This window comes from Nicotiana attenuata, unplaced genomic scaffold (assembly GCF_001879085.1).
Source record: "Nicotiana attenuata strain UT unplaced genomic scaffold, NIATTr2, whole genome shotgun sequence".
Classification (NCBI taxonomy): domain Eukaryota; kingdom Viridiplantae; phylum Streptophyta; class Magnoliopsida; order Solanales; family Solanaceae; genus Nicotiana; species Nicotiana attenuata.
Genome location: NW_017674019.1, coordinates 47,795 through 63,445, shown reverse-complemented (window position 1 = coordinate 63,445; position 15,651 = coordinate 47,795). Strand labels below are relative to the sequence as shown.

Genomic DNA, 15,651 nt, shown 5'->3' with positions numbered 1-15,651 from the left:
AAGCTGGTCACCCTCAACTTATGGATTTTTAGCTTATAAGCACTTTAAGTTTGACCAAGATTTTTACTATTTTATACCTAAATTATTCATTTTTAGACCAAAACTCCTACATTAATGCTCACGCCTCAACGTATTTTTTCAACCTAATCCCCCCCCCCCCCCCCCCCTACNNCCCCCCCCCTTTCCCTTCAAATCTACAATTCTCATTGACTATTTAAGGTAAGCAAATTCTCTGTTCCTTTGCATATTTATATTTATGTGATTGTGTATAATTTTTGAATTGTACTGTAATAAACGAGGACATATCAAATTTTTGGTGTATTGCGTTCTCAGTGTTGTGGTGATGAAGACAGTGTTTGTTTCTCTTCAATTATTTTGTCCTATTTAGGTTTATTTTTTTACTGAGAAACTTTTGTCAATTTATTAATTATTACTATAACTTATGATTATATGCTTATCATAAAATAAATTATATTTATCATAAAAATTATCTTATCAAATCACAATTGTATTTAAAATAAAATGACAAATAGAATATTTTGTATATGAATCGATCTGGAATCTAAAATTTTGAAGAAATTACGCCCTTATAAGTGTAAACAGCTCTAAGGTTATTTAAGTCATTTTAACAGAAAAAGAACTTATCAGCACTTTCTTATAAAATAACTTATTATCAATTTCAGCACTTGTATCCAAACACGTAACCGCTTATTTATTAAATCAGTTTCAGCACTTAAAAGTGCTTTTCAGCACCTAATGCTTACCAGCTACTTCAAATCAGCTAATCCAAACGGGCTCTATATCTCACATTATCTTTTTAACAGCAAACTGCAGTGTTGATTTTGATTTCTTACTGGCTTTGTTGAGTCAATCTGCAAAGCTGTTCAACCGTTTCTTTCCGGCTAGATATAGGTAAGAATTCGAGGCTTTAATTCTTGCTTTTCCTGCTATTTAAATTGGTCTAGAAAACCAATAAAAGAGGAGTAAAAATTAAGTAGTTTTAAGTCGTGCAGTTGGTGAGAGAGAATGGCTTATCTTGCTGTGATTTCTCTCATACAAACTCTGAAACAACTAGTGCAGCGAAGGCCACATTGGATAAGTGATGAAATAAGAAAAATGGTGGACTCTCTCCTTGATAGTCTTGAATATTTTCTAGACTTTCTTGAGAGCACTAGCAAGATAAGCCAACATTGTGGAAAGGTTCAAGTGTTGGAGAAAGATATAAGAAATGCAGTTAATGAAGTAAAACATGCGATTGAACTAAGTATATATGAAATTATTAGTCAACTGCATCGAACGATTGCAAGCAAGGCATTATGCCAAGCCTTGTCTCCACTTGTAGACAAGATTGATACTGTAAAGAGGGAGGTGATAGAAAGTAGTTCCAATAGAGTCCATGTTTATGGTGATCCAACGAATGGTAATCTGCAACTAGGAAATTCCTTGCTTGGTCATTCGTCATCTAGACGTGTTGCAAAACTGAATCTAGAAACTGCTGTCGTGGGTCTCGAAGACGACTTGATGAAAATCAAGAGAAGATTAACTAGGCCCCCGTCTACCAGAGAAATTATCCCCATTCTGGGAATGGGGGGGATCGGCAAAACAACTCTAGCTAAAATAGCATATGACGATCCTGAAATCATAAATCGCTTTGATATTCGTGTTTGGTTATAAATAGTATCTCAAGAATATTGGATTAGAGATTTGCTATTAGGAGTTCTTTCTTGTATCTCAAATGAGATCAAAGAAGAGACTGATGATCAATTGATGGATATGATATACAAAAAGTTAAAGGGTCTGAGGTATCTTGTTGTAATGGATGATATTTGGAGTGGTGACATTTGGGATCTTATGACAAGAACTTTTCCAGACGACAACAATGGGAGTCGAATTATTTTGACTAGTAGGCTCAATGAGGTGGCTATGCATGCTGGCCCTAATAGCACTCCTCATGAGATGAGACTCTTTAATTCAGATGAAAGTTGGAAGTTACTTCACGACAAGGTGTTTGGGGTAGAACATGAGATTTGTCCTCCTGAACTAAAGGACATCGGGAAGCAAGTAGCACAAAAATGCCAAGGACTACCTTTAGCTCTTCTAATTGTTGCAGGACATCTCTCTAAAATTGCTAGGACACCAGAAAGTTGGGGAGATGTTGCCAAAAGTGTAAGTAAAGTTGTTGCTAATGAATCAGATAAATGTCTAAGAGTGCTTGCTATGATTTACAACTACTTACCTAATCGTCTTAAACCATGTTTCCTTTACATGGGTGTATTTCCAGAAGATAAGGAGGTTAACATTGACATGTTGATCAACTTATGGGTAACTGAGGGTTTTCTAAGGGAAGAGAGGTTCAAAAGCTTGGAACAAGTTGGAAGAGATTGTTTGGAGGATCTTCTTAGCAGGAATCTGATAATGGTTAGGAAGAAAAGGTGGAATAGTGAGGTGAGAACATGTGGTGTCCATGATCTGGTTCGCGACTTGATTTTAAGAGTAGCCGAGGAAAAGAAGTTCCTACAGGTTGTTAGAGTTAAAGAAGCCACAAATTCTTCAGCAAAGAAGCTTCGTGTTTGTCGCTACAGTTTCCATTCAGGCAATCAAGGTGATTTCTGGGAGTCACCATCCAGTCTCACCCGAACTGTGTACTTCTTCCATGGCCTACAAAGCCCTTCTGAACAAGTTCCTCTTTTGGCATGCTTCAAACTGCTGAGGGTTTTGGCAATCCTTGATTTTATATTTCAGAAATTTCCACTTGAGATAACAAATTTAGTACATCTTAGATACCTTCAATTCGACTGTTGTGATGATCTTCACTGGTTAGTGTCGGAGCTTTATAATCTGCAGACCTTGATTTTTGGCTACCGTGGTAATAAATCTCCAACTATACCTGCAGCCATCTGGGAGATGAAAAATTTAAGGCATCTTCACTTGAGTAACTTCTTTTCCTTCCATATTCCATCAAGTAAGGTACAGTATGGTTTCGAGCTACAAAATCTGGAGGAACTTTCCTGTCTATGGCTTTCCAGTTCTACTAGTGAATTGGTTTCTGCTATTCCAAATCTCAAGAGGCTGAAAGTTGGTGGAAATTGGAGAGAATGCGAGAGAGAAAAGATTTCCCAGCACCTAGGTAACATTTCCTGTTTAGATAAGCTTGAAATATTGAAGATCATCTGCTATGGAATAAACCAACCCCTATTCCCAACCAAGTATTCTTTGCCTACATCTCTGAAGAGGTTGACTTTGAAAAGGACATATTTACCATGGGAAGACATGGCAAATATTGTGATGTTGCCAAACCTCCAAGTGCTTAAAACCAAGAAACATGGTTTCCATGGTGGAGCTTGGAGATTAAATGATGAGGAGCAATTCAATCAACTTAGTTTCCTCCTAATCGATTGGACAAATCTTGAGCGCTGGGAAGCTGGCAGTGTCAACTTCCCAAATCTGCAACGTCTAGTTCTGAAAAGATGCTTATACCTAGAGGAAATCCCCAAAGACATTGGGGAAATTTGTACTTTGGAGTCATTAGAAATGCATGATTGTAGCATTTCCGCTGTAAAATCTGTCAAAGAAATTCAAGAAGATCAAGAGAGCATGGGAAACGAGATCCTTAGTGTCCAAATCCATAATTGTCGGTAAGACTCATGCCGTCTCAGATCATTGCTCGCTAATCAGCTTTAACATCTTATGTGCCGTGCTTCTACTTTTATACTTTTACGTTGCCTCATGATATATCTACAATTTAAGTAGTGATAATAGTTTAAAATTTACAGAAAATAGTAAAAGAAGTCCCTAACCCATGATTTAATGTATTATGATGTCCTTTGTTGCACTGGACATCATTGAGTTACTTCGCTTTGTAGGGACTGAATGTTAAGTTCAAGAAATGGTGCGCGTGTGATGCCTCTGAGAAGCAATATCACCCCTTATGTTAGCTTAGAATGGGAGATTACCAGCAACTTTTTCATTAGTAAGTGAACTAAATCTCTTTTCTGTTCCTTATGACTACTAGGACCTAACCTACATGGGAAATGTTACTAATTATTGTTCTTTATCTTTGTAATTTTTTTGCTGGATGGTTCCTTGTGATGGTATATTTCATCATGTTTTCTGCAAATGATCTTTCGATGTATCTGTAATCGTAGACATATTTTTATCAGTAACCAACTTAAAGTAACAGACTATTTAAAACAAAACATGCAATTAGTTGTAAATACAAATAAACAAACATGAATTTCAAAGAGGACTCTTCTCTTTTGATGTCAATGAGGACTCTTACCAGTTTATTCAGATATGATACACATTAAACCTAAGAATAAAAAAAACTAAAAATTCAACTAGCATAGAGCAAAAATGCTAGTATACTATAAATGTAGTTGTCCATAGTGGTTGAGAGATTCCTCTCTTTTCTTTTTGTTCTTAACACAATCAAAATGAATTCATTTTAAAGTTGGCACTCTAAAATTTTAACAAAGTTGAAAATATTTTTAAAAAAGGTACAACAAATTTCTCCACTTTCTATTTAATTTAACAAAAGTTTATTCACCCTAAGATATTTAAATATTCTGTTGTTACTAAGAAGTTATTAGTTGCAGAAAAAATAGAATTCAAATGCTAAACCAATAATTAGTGAAAAAAGATGCACCAAAGTAGAAAATTTAGTATAAAACAATTAAGCATTAATAATTAAATTAAACTAACAGAGTATAAATGATTTCAATTTTTATACTAGCATGTTTAATCAAAATTTAAGAAAGAAAGAACCAAAATTCACTTTGTAGATATTTTTTTTTTTTCGAAGCTGATTAAACTGGTATTTGAATTAGTCAATATATGAACCCGGAAAATCTGAATTTATTTAAAGAGTCATGAAACATGATAACATGTAAAACTCTCTTTCATTAAGCCAAGTAATATCTTGCAACAACCTTGACATTAAGACGTACAAGCCATTAGAAAATTTTAATAATTTTTCATAAATTAGAAACTTCTGATTAGTGAATGAAAACCAAAATACAACTGCATTATTGCGATACAGACCAACTTCATTTTCATGCGGAAAGTGGGGGTGATAGCAACACCTCAATTTTTGGCCAAAAGCACTTTTGGCCAAAAAGAAGCTTGGCCAAACAGGCTATAAGTCCAAAAAGTCGAGCTTCTTTCTCATTAAACGTGTTATCGAAATCTTAAACTAAACTTTTAAGAGGCAGATTTTCCTGAGTTGAAAGCCTACAGTTTTTCCTTTCTTTTCTCGTTTTCTTTCCTCCTTATAAACAACATCAGCTCATACAAATAAATAAATATATAAAAAGAAGAAGAAGGAAAGAAAAGAGCAATAGCACCCTCTTGATAGAACAAGAAAATGATTATTGTTCATTTCTTTTCAAAACCTCCTATATACTGGGATCTTTTCCATTTGTAATGGAGCTTCGACAGCAGCTAGGTCTAGAGAGAAGTGAGCATTACGTTCATGCATAACTTCTATACCAAGGTTAACACGGTTAATGATATAGCCCAAGTATCCTTATCATTTCCTCTATATTGACATAATCAATACTACGTCGGAGTGATACAAGAGATCTAAAGAAGAAGAGACGCTAGACTATATTAGTGACAAGCAAACCTCACCTGATAATTAAGAATAGCAAGATAAAATATCTTCATCCTCAACTTTCTACACAAGATTCGCATTTGGAACATAACCTTCTCTTGCCATCTCCTCAAACAAGTAGTCAAGTGCACGGCAAATCTCATCTGCAATTGGATGTGAACGGAATTCAACAAGTTGAGAATCCATCTAAATCCAGCTACAACAAGGAATTTTAGTAATACCTTTCTGTCTCATTAATTCTCTCATGCTTGCTGAATCATCCCACCTTCTGAGATTTGCATATATTTTTGCGAATTTGATGGTTCCATCTCTAGAAGTAGCTGCATCACTCGTTCACCAACATCAATATTTTTCAGCTTTTGACAGGCACCAAGCAATGCTCCAAGTAAAATCTCATCTGGTTTTTGAGGCAGCTTCTCAATAAACTCCCATGCTTCATATACGCGATCAGCACGAGACAAAAGTTCAACCATGCACGAGAAATGCTCAACTTTTGGAACCAATCCAAATGATGAACTCATTATATCAGACAAGTGCCTGCCTTCATCAACCACCTGCATGTACACATGCGGAGAGAGCAATCATTTCCTTCCAAAAGACTTCTTTTTTCCTAGGCATGCTTTCAAAAATTTGATATGCATCATCCAGATTGCCGCATTTTGCATACATATGAATTAAGGGCGCAGTAGCTACATATATGTGATGCTTATACCCCTGCTTGATGCATGGTCATCAATGCCTTTTCCAAAATCCAGAGCTCCAATTGAAGCCATCACACGCACACCATTTTCTCTTAACAAGCATGACCAACTTTCTGTTAGGATTTGCCCTAAATTTCTAATCTATTAGGACTCTCTTTCTTGAAGAAAAAGACTCCTAAAAGGATTAAATCTCCTTAATATGTCTTATCCTTTTCTTGGAAGACAAGAATTGCACATCTATAAATTAAGGATCTCTGCTTCTCACAAGAGAACAAAAATATCCACAATGTAGTCATTAAAGAGTTTTGTTTAGGGGGAGATTTTTCTCTCGATAGTTTTTCTTCTTTTATATTATTTTTATCATATGTAGATCAATTGACCAAACCATTATAAACTTTATGCTTAGTTTAGTATATTTTTCTTTTGTCGTCTGATTTATCGTCCACCAAGCTTTGTATTGTTAGTTTCCGCATGCACCATGTTATTTCGATCCCAACACTTTCTTGAACTTAAACATCAATACCTACAACGATAAGAAACTCATAAGACAATAAAATATATTAAGTGTGTTGTAGACTTCCTTGACTTGTCATTTAATATTTTAAACTATCATCGCTGCTTACACTGTAATCATATAACATGAGGTAAGAAATGGAGCACATGAAATAAAGACGAGAAAAAATTTAAGCTGATTAGCGAGCAATAATTTGAGACAGTTTAAATCTTACACACAATTATTGATGACGACACTAAGGCAATCATTCCCCATGCTCTCTTGCTCTTCTCGAAGTTCTTCCACTGATTTTGCAGCGGACATACTACAGTCATACAATTCTATTGACTCCAAGCTATAAATTTCTCCAAAGTCTTTAGGGATTTCTTCCAGGCCTATGCAGCTTCTCAGAACTAGGCGTTGTAGTTTTGGGAAGTTAACACTCCCAGCTTCCCAGTGCCTCAGAAACGTCACACTGATTAGGAGGAACTTAAGTTGACTGAAAATGTCTTCATCATTTAATCTCCACTCATCACTATCAAATACATCTTTCATTTTAAGCACTTCGAGGTTTGGCAACATTGTAATATTTTTCATGTCTTCCGGTGGAAAAAGAGTATTTGTTAAAGTCAACCTCTTCAGAGATGTAGGTAAAGAAAACTTCCTTGGTAGCTGGCGACGGTAGGCTCCTTGGTACCTGAACTTCAATATTTCAAGTTCTTTTAAACAGGAAAGACTATCTAGGTGCTGGGAAATCTTCTCTCTCTTGCATTCCCTCCAATTTCCATGAATCTTCAGCCTCTTAAGATTTGGAAATGCAGAAAACATTTCATAAGTACAGCTGGACAAATTTAGACAGGAAAGTCCCTCCAAATTTTCTAGTTTGAAACCAGACTTAGGGATTGCAAGAGAAAAGACTCTCTTGACGACTTGAAGATGCCTTAAATGTTTCATTTCCCAAATTGTCTCAGGTATAGTTGGAGGTTTAAGAGCTTCGTGACGAAAAATGAAGGTCTGCAGATTATATAGCTTTGACACTAACTGGTGAATATCATCACTACACCAGAACTGAAGGTATCTGAGATGTACTAATTTTGTTATCTCAAGAGGGAAATCTTGAAACTCATAATAAGGGATTACCAACACTCTTAGCAGTTTGAAGTGCTCAAAATGAAAAAATCCACCAAATCCACGTAAGTGCACTGTTCGGATGAGACTGGACTCCTCCCAGCAATCAGCCTCATAAATGTACGGATGGAAGCTGTAGCGACGAACATGAAGCTTCTTTGCCGAAGGATTCGTGCCTTCGTGAGTTCTAGTAACCTGCAAGAACATCTCTTTCTCAGCTTCTCTTTAAATCAAGTCGCGAACCAGATCATGGACACCACATGTTCTCGCCTCGCCATTAAATCTCCTCTTTCTAACCATTATCAGATGCCTACTAACAAGATCCTCCCAACAATCTCTTCCCATTTGTTCCATGCTTTTGAGCTTTTCTTTCCCTAGAAAACCCTCAGAAACCCATAAGTTGATCAATGTCACAATGTTAACCTCGCTATCTTCTGGAAAGACTCCCATGTAAAGGAAACATGGTTTAAGGTGATTAGGTAAGTAATTGTAACTCATAGCAAGCACTCCTAGACATATATCTGATTCATGAGCAACAACTTTACTTACACTTTTGGCAACATCTCCCCAACTTTCTGGTGTTCTAGCAATTTTAGAGAGATGTCCTGCAACAATTAGAAGAGCTAAAGGTAGTCCTTGGCATTTTTGTGCTACTTGCTTCCCGATGTCCTTTAGTTCAGGAGGACAAATCTCATGTTCTACCCCAAACACCTTGTCATGAAGTAACTTCCAACTTTCATATGAACTCAAGAGTCTCATCTCATGAGGAGGGCTGTCAGGGTCAGCATGAATAGCCAGATCTTTAAGCCTACTAGTCAAAATAATTCGACTACCATTGTTGTCGTCTGGAAAAGTTCTTGTCATAAGATCCCAGACATCATTACTCCAAATATCATCCATGACAACTAGATACCGCTTACGCTTTAAGTTTTTGTATATCATATCCATCAGTTGATCATCAGTCTCTTTGATCTCATCTGAAGTACAAGAAAGAACACCTAACAACAAATCTCTAATTCGGTATTCTTGAGAAACTGTCACCCAAACATGGACATCAAACCGGTGCCTGATTTCAGAATCATCGTATGCCTTTCTAGCAAGTGTCGTTTTGCCTATCCCCCCCATTCCCAGAATCGGGACAATTTCTCGAGTAGATGGGGGCCCTGTTAATCTTCTCTTGATTTTCATCAAGTCATCCTCAAGGCCTACAACAGTAGTTTCTAGATTCAGATTTGCAACTTGTCTAGATGAATGACCCAGCTGCAGATTCTCATTCATTGGATCACCATAGCCATGGATTTTATCTGTACTGAAACTACATCCCATCACCTCCCTTTTCACAAGGTCAATCTTTTCTACAAGTGGAGGTAAGATTTCACATAATCCCTTGCTTGCCATCGTTCGATCCAGTTGATTAGTTTCATATATCTTTAGTTCAATCACATCCTCTGCTTCATTTACTACAGTTCTAATATCTCTCTCCAGCTCTTTAATCTGTCCATGATCTTGACTTCTCTTGCTCGTGTTCTCGAGAAAGTTTTGGAAATATTCAAGACTAACAAGGAGAGAGTCCACCATTATTCTTGTTTCAGCACTTATCCAATGAGGCTGCAGCTGCCCAAGTTGCTCTAGAGTTCGTAAGAGAGAAATCACAGCAACATAAGCCATATCTCTCACCAACTGTAGGACAAAAAACTGCTTCGCAAAATTTTTGCTCCTCTCTTTATTAGTTTCCCAGATAAAACAAAACATCAATTTAGATAGCAGGAAAAAACAAGAGGTAATAAAGAGTTCTAAGCCTCATCAAATCTTACCTATATTTAGCAGCTGGAAAGAAGCTATTGAATGTTTCTGCAGATTGATTCAAACAAAACCTGCAAAAAGCCAAAATCAACGCTGCAGTTTTTTGTTAAAAAGAGAATTTGAGAAATTATAATACCAAAATTTACAAATAGCAAAGAAATGAAACTGAAAGGTAAACTATGATTAAAGTAGCCAAACTGTTTCTTGAAATCTGAAAAAGAATCTGCATGACCCTTGGAATGTGACTTGTTGAAACTCACGGACCACAATCTCCACATATATCATTTCTTTCATGTCTGGAAAAATGAATTTAGTGGTGTTTGGGTCCTACATATTATGCTCATGTGGATACATGTCAATTATTGCACCCTTACTTATACACTCTTGAACCTGTTCATCTTTTTTTGACTAGTTGTGATACTCCAAGATTTTTATCACCTTTTCTTCCACTGAATAAATATACAAATGATTTTTCCATCGCATTTTATAGGGGAAATTGCACTTTACACTTCCAAACTGCTGATTAAAAGATAATAGATTCACTTCTATTTTGCATTGGCATATACAAGAAAATTCTTAACTGCTCACAATTTGTTACATAAGAGAAAAATTCCCTTGACAATAGAAATGAAATAACTAAAAGGTCTTCCACAGTATGAGATACAGCTTTTAGCGCAAAAAGAAAGGAGACGAAGAGCGACATCCAGTAGAGATGGCAAGCGGGCAAGGCAGAGGGGAGGGGGTGAAGCCTTAGCACGCAAACATTCAATTTCTCTAGTCTGTTTGCTGAACTTTTCACTCTTTAACTAAAACCAAAAATATCGGCAAAATCAACCAGTCAAGGAGCAGCAAAATTGACAATCCACCTGCTGGATGTTCTTGGATGATGTCCACAATGGTTGTTGGATTTGAGAGAAGAATCTTGATATGCACTTAGCATGGCTGAGATTGCAGTAGCTTTTAATAACCAGCAAGAAGATGAGAAAGTCTTGTACAGTTATGCATGAGCTTAAGAGAACGCCAGTATTAGGTCCGCAGTTTGCTAGTGACATGCCTCGACGAGCAAGAAAGGAAAGTTTCTTGCACAAAAGCAGATTGTAGCTGATGTAAGGTTACACTGAAGCATACACAGTATAATCTGGGGAATATTGGTTAAGTGTTTTACTTCTTGCTTGATCTCGGTGAAATCGCTATGTGAAGTTACTATGTCTGGTTCTGAAGCAGGCACAAAAGGACCTACATCCACAGGTCAATGAAAAATACAGAGAGTTAAGAGTCATGAGAACTAGGTAACATGTAACGGAACATATACTTGAGGTAATGAGCAGATATAAATAAGACCATATATGAACCTGGCAAGTCAGGATTCACATGGAAGTGTGCCGATTACCAAAATCCAACAAATTGACCCTGCATTCAGCTCAAGCCCACACGATCATAAAGGTATCAAGTGCCCTATCCAACAATCTGAGCAGCGAGTTACATACTGGAGGCGAATTGTAAAATATCTTAAATTAGTTGAATTTCAAGTAGCAAGTAATTCTATACTACTTGAAGAAGATATAAGCTCTTTCACCATCTCAAGAGATATAAATCAAGTGACCCAATCTTGAAATAGAACCTGGGCAGCATTGCTACAACTTAAATAGAAAAGAACTCTCTTTCATCAAGCCAGTTAATCTCTTGCAACAACCTTTATATTAAAACGCACAAGCCATTATAAATTTTCAATAATTTCTCATAAATTAGAAATTTTCAGCTATAGTTTGAAAAATATTCAAAGTTCATTATTATTCAAGCAGCTATCCAAGAAAGTAGAGAAAATGACTAGCTTTTATAATTACTGAATGAAACCCAACTAACATTGCATTATAACGCGATACAGACCGACTTCATTTTCATGTGAAAAGTGGCAGTCAGAGCAACGGATTAAAGAGGTATAGCTTTTTATCTTGAACCATGTTGTCAAAATCTTAAACTGAACATTTAAGACCCAGATTTTCCTTAGTTCAATGCCTACCTTTTCTCTTTTCTTTTCTCGTATTTTTCTCTCTTTATAAATATGTTGAGGTTCCACCTGATAAGCATAACAAGAATTAAAATATCTTCATCCTCACCTTTCTATACAAGATTCACATTTGGAACATAACCTTCAATAGCCATCTCCTCATACAACAAGTCAAGTGCCTGGTGAATCTCCTCTGCAAATGGATGGGATGAATTGCCAGCACGAAATTCAACGAGCTGTGAATCCATCTCAATCCAGCTACAGCCTGGAATTTTGGTAACACCTTTCTGTCTCATTAGTTGTCTCATCCTTGCTGAATCATCCCACCTTCTGAGATTTGCATATATTTTTGATGATATTATATAATTACCCGAATTTGATGGTTCCATCTCTAGAAGTAGCTGCATCACTCGTTCACCAACATCAATATTTTTGAGCTTTTGACAGGCACCAAGCAATGCTCCAAGTAAAATCTCATCTGGTTTTTGAGGCATCTTCTCAATAAACTCCCATGCTTCATATACACGACCAGCACGAGACAAAAGGTCAACCATGCAAGAGAAATGCTCAACTTTTGGAACCAATCCAAATGATGAACTCATTATATCAAACAAGTGCCTGCCTTCATCAACCAATCCTGCATGTACACATGCGGAGAGTACTCCAACAAATGTGACGTCATCAGGGCGGGAATCACTACTCTCGAGTGACATGCGCTCAAACAGGGATAATGCCTCTTGTGCTCTTCCGTGAAAGGCAAGAGCAGAGATCATTGCATTCCAAGAGACCTCATTTTTTCTAGGCATGCTTTCAAAAATTTGATATGCATCATCCAAATTGCCGCATTTTGCATACATATCAATTAAGGCCGTAGCTACATATATGTCATGCTTTATACCTCTTCTTGACGCATAGTCATCAATGCATTTTCCAACATCCAAGGCTCCAATTGAAGCACATGCAGAAAGAACACTTACCAGCGTGATATTATTTAGGTTAACTCCTGCCTCCTTCATGGCATCGAACAAAGAGATTGTTTCATCGGACAACCCATTTTGTGCGTACCTGTAATAAATATTAATCAGATCCATGGAGAGTAGTAACAAGGAGGAACAATGAAATAGTTGTACTAGTAAAAAAAAGCAAAAAAGAAAGAAAACTAAACAATAAGACATAAATCAGAGTAGGCTTCATTATTTTTATGCTATAAAACAAAGATATTCTTTTGACTGTCTAAGTGCACATCTATTTGAAAAAACTATAACGATCAACCAATAAAATTGATATCCGCAAGAAATAGCATGGATTTTCACATAGAATTTGTTGAAAGGAGTACCGCAAGCCAGATTCAGATTTGGTGTACCCCTTGCCCAAATAGTAAAACAATACAAACTGCAACGACAACTATGCCTCAGTCTCAAGCAAGTTGGGATTTGATATATGAATCCTCATGTTTCTCCATTTAAATTCATCTCAGGCCAACACTAGACAAAATAAAAAATATAAAAACAAAAGTACTAGAATTTCTCTATATTTTGTATTGGCATAAAAACTCATAGAAAGCATAAGACCTAAAGTAAATGTACTAACATGACTAAAACATATTCTCAACTAATTGATAGCACCTATATAGAGCAAGCGTTTTTCATTGTCAACCAAATAGTAAAATGATGATCTCAATTAAACAAAACCTGACCTGTAATGCCAATACTCAAGGAATTAACCCAACAAAATAAAAATAAAGAATACAAATAGCCAGGATATAGAAAAGTTAAAATAAGTGGTTACCCTGAAATCATGGCATTCCAAGTAATCACATCTTTCTTCTTCATGCCATCAAAGATTCTTCTAGCAGAAACCAAATCTCCACACTTCCCATACATGTTAATCAAAGCAGAACCCATAAAAGAATTCAGCTCCATTCTCTTCTCCACAACATACTCCTCTACCCGATTTCCCAAATTCACATCCCCCAAGTCACCACATGCCCCAAGAACACTCACAAGTGTCCTCTCATCAGGTTCAAACCCCTCATTCCTCATCTCCATAAACAATCCCACTGCCTCTCTCGAGCAACCCGTTTGAGCATACCCTGAAATAATTGAATTCCACGAAACCAAATCTCTTTGCGACATTTCATCAAACACTTCCCTTGCAAAACCCATCTTCCCAATTCTTGAATACATAGTAATCAAGGAGTGACCAACGTGAAAATCCACAAACAACCCATTTTTCACCACCTCACAATGAGCTAATCTACCAAGTTCCACAGCTAAAAGATTCCCACAACACATAAACACAAAAGGATAAGTGAAATTATCAGTTTTCAAGCCTAAAAACTTCATTTTGTAGTAAAGTTCCAAAGAAAGATCAAATTTTTGCCATGTTGTAGTTAGCCCTCTTATCATTATATTAAAAGCATACTCATTGGGGCTATGAATATGTGAAAAAAGAAGAGTAGCATAGTTGAAATCTTTGAGGTCTATAATTTTTGAGAGCAAATAGTTGGCTTTTTCTATAGAGTAAATTAACATTTGGGTATGAATTTGTTGGACTTGTTTGATTGTTATGCATTTTTTTAAGAGACGTAAGAGTTGTTGAGTAATGGGAGAATAATCTTGTTGATTATTGAAAGCCCGTTTTGTTGCTTCAATTGAGAAAAAGCGGGAGATTTTACATGGTTGGAGTTTAGCTCTAAGAAACATTGTTTGTTGAGGGGGACTCTGTGAGAAGCAGATCAAAAGATGTACATTAATTTGGATCCATATTTGGGCTTTCCAATTTACTGTGGCAATTGGGTTATAGCCCGTTTGGCCAAGCTGCAAAAATCAGCTTATTTTGAAAAGTTTTTTTTTTTAAACGTACTTTTGTTGAGAAGCAGTTTGTGTTTGGCTAATTAGTTTAAAAAGTACTTCTGAGCAGCAATTAGTGTTTGGCCAAGCTATAAAAAATTACTTCTAAGTGTATTTTTCTCAAAAGTGCTTCTCAAAAAAGTAGAGAAGCTACTTTTTTCTGCTCCCTTCCAAAAGCTTGGCCAAACACCTTAATTTTTGGCCAAAAGTATTTTTGGCCAAAAAAAAAGCACTTTTGGCCAAAAAGAAGCTTGGCCAAACAGGCTAATTACTTTGTCGAGATTTGGCCAAGTGCACACATAGCTGATTTTAAGGGCACATGTTCATATATATATATATATATATATATATATTGAGGCCACTGTTGAAGCTATACAGGCATTGCACAAACTACATAGTGTATTGAATCTAAAGTTCTATCTTTCAAATGCAACTTCAGAAATTAGAATCTGAAGTTGTTCAATATCTTCAACGCAAGTATAGATATCAAATTTGAAGTTGTTCTACCTTTCAAATGCAACTTCAGAAATTCGAATCTTAAGTAGTTCAATTTATTAAATACAACTTCAAATTTTGAAACATAAACTTGTTCTTCGAATTCCAATAATTCAATACAAGATCCAATGCCGAAATCTACTCCAAATGAGCTCAAATTTGAAACATAACTTTCAAATATCATAAAGAACAAATCCCAATCATCAAATTATCAAAACAACAACAAATTTAACAAACTCATTTTGCAACTAAGAAGAAGAAGAAGAAGAAGAAGTTCTAAGCACAAAGAAGAAAAAAATAGCAGTAAAGAGGAAGAGAAAAGTGTATGTATCTGAAATTATCCAAAAATTGAATATCATTTAATTTTTTTTTTTTTAATGGAGACAAATTCAATAAGTGGCGCATAACTGGGCGCCACATAAAAATTTTACGATTTAGACGCCCATTTAAGTCACAGCTGAAGTTCCTAAGCTTTTGCAAGTTTAGACGCTTTAAATGAACTTTTGACGAGCAAGTTTGAAGTTCAGACACGCATATGAAATTTGGCTTGTTAAAGTCTA

At 36.1% G+C, this 15,651-nt stretch overlaps 4 protein-coding genes across 5 annotated transcripts; 1 reads left to right on the top strand and 3 right to left on the bottom strand.

Moving 5' to 3' along the window:
* Nucleotides 1-1,026: 1,026 nt before the first annotated feature.
* LOC109217822 (putative late blight resistance protein homolog R1B-16) lies at nt 1,027-3,639 on the top strand. The gene is made up of 2 exons (XM_019382094.1): nt 1,027-1,597; nt 1,679-3,639. Exons 1-2 carry the CDS (start codon nt 1,027-1,029, stop codon nt 3,637-3,639), a joined length of 2,532 nt encoding a protein of 843 aa, XP_019237639.1.
* Nucleotides 3,640-5,446: 1,807 nt separating this feature from the next.
* LOC109217825 (pentatricopeptide repeat-containing protein At2g34400) lies at nt 5,447-14,456 on the bottom strand. 2 transcript variants are annotated; one of them, XM_019382097.1, is made up of 7 exons: nt 13,533-14,456; nt 11,854-12,809; nt 11,089-11,222; nt 10,603-10,972; nt 9,748-9,807; nt 5,833-6,165; nt 5,447-5,754 (listed from the first exon to the last, which is right to left on the bottom strand). In XM_019382097.1, exons 1-2 carry the CDS (start codon nt 14,447-14,449, stop codon nt 11,858-11,860), a joined length of 1,869 nt encoding a protein of 622 aa, XP_019237642.1. In that variant the 5' UTR covers nt 14,450-14,456; the 3' UTR covers nt 5,447-5,754; nt 5,833-6,165; nt 9,748-9,807; nt 10,603-10,972; nt 11,089-11,222; nt 11,854-11,857. The 2 variants fall into 2 exon arrangements, with proteins under 2 accessions (XP_019237642.1, XP_019237643.1); XM_019382098.1 differs by having other exon boundaries at nt 11,089-11,203.
* On the bottom strand, nt 7,037-8,140 carry LOC109217821 (putative late blight resistance protein homolog R1A-3). The gene has a single exon (XM_019382093.1). It carries the CDS (start codon nt 8,138-8,140, stop codon nt 7,037-7,039), a length of 1,104 nt encoding a protein of 367 aa, XP_019237638.1.
* On the bottom strand, nt 8,071-9,741 carry LOC109217827 (putative late blight resistance protein homolog R1A-10). The gene has a single exon (XM_019382099.1). It carries the CDS (start codon nt 9,683-9,685, stop codon nt 8,159-8,161), a length of 1,527 nt encoding a protein of 508 aa, XP_019237644.1. The 5' UTR covers nt 9,686-9,741; the 3' UTR covers nt 8,071-8,158.
* Nucleotides 14,457-15,651: the final 1,195 nt, after the last annotated feature.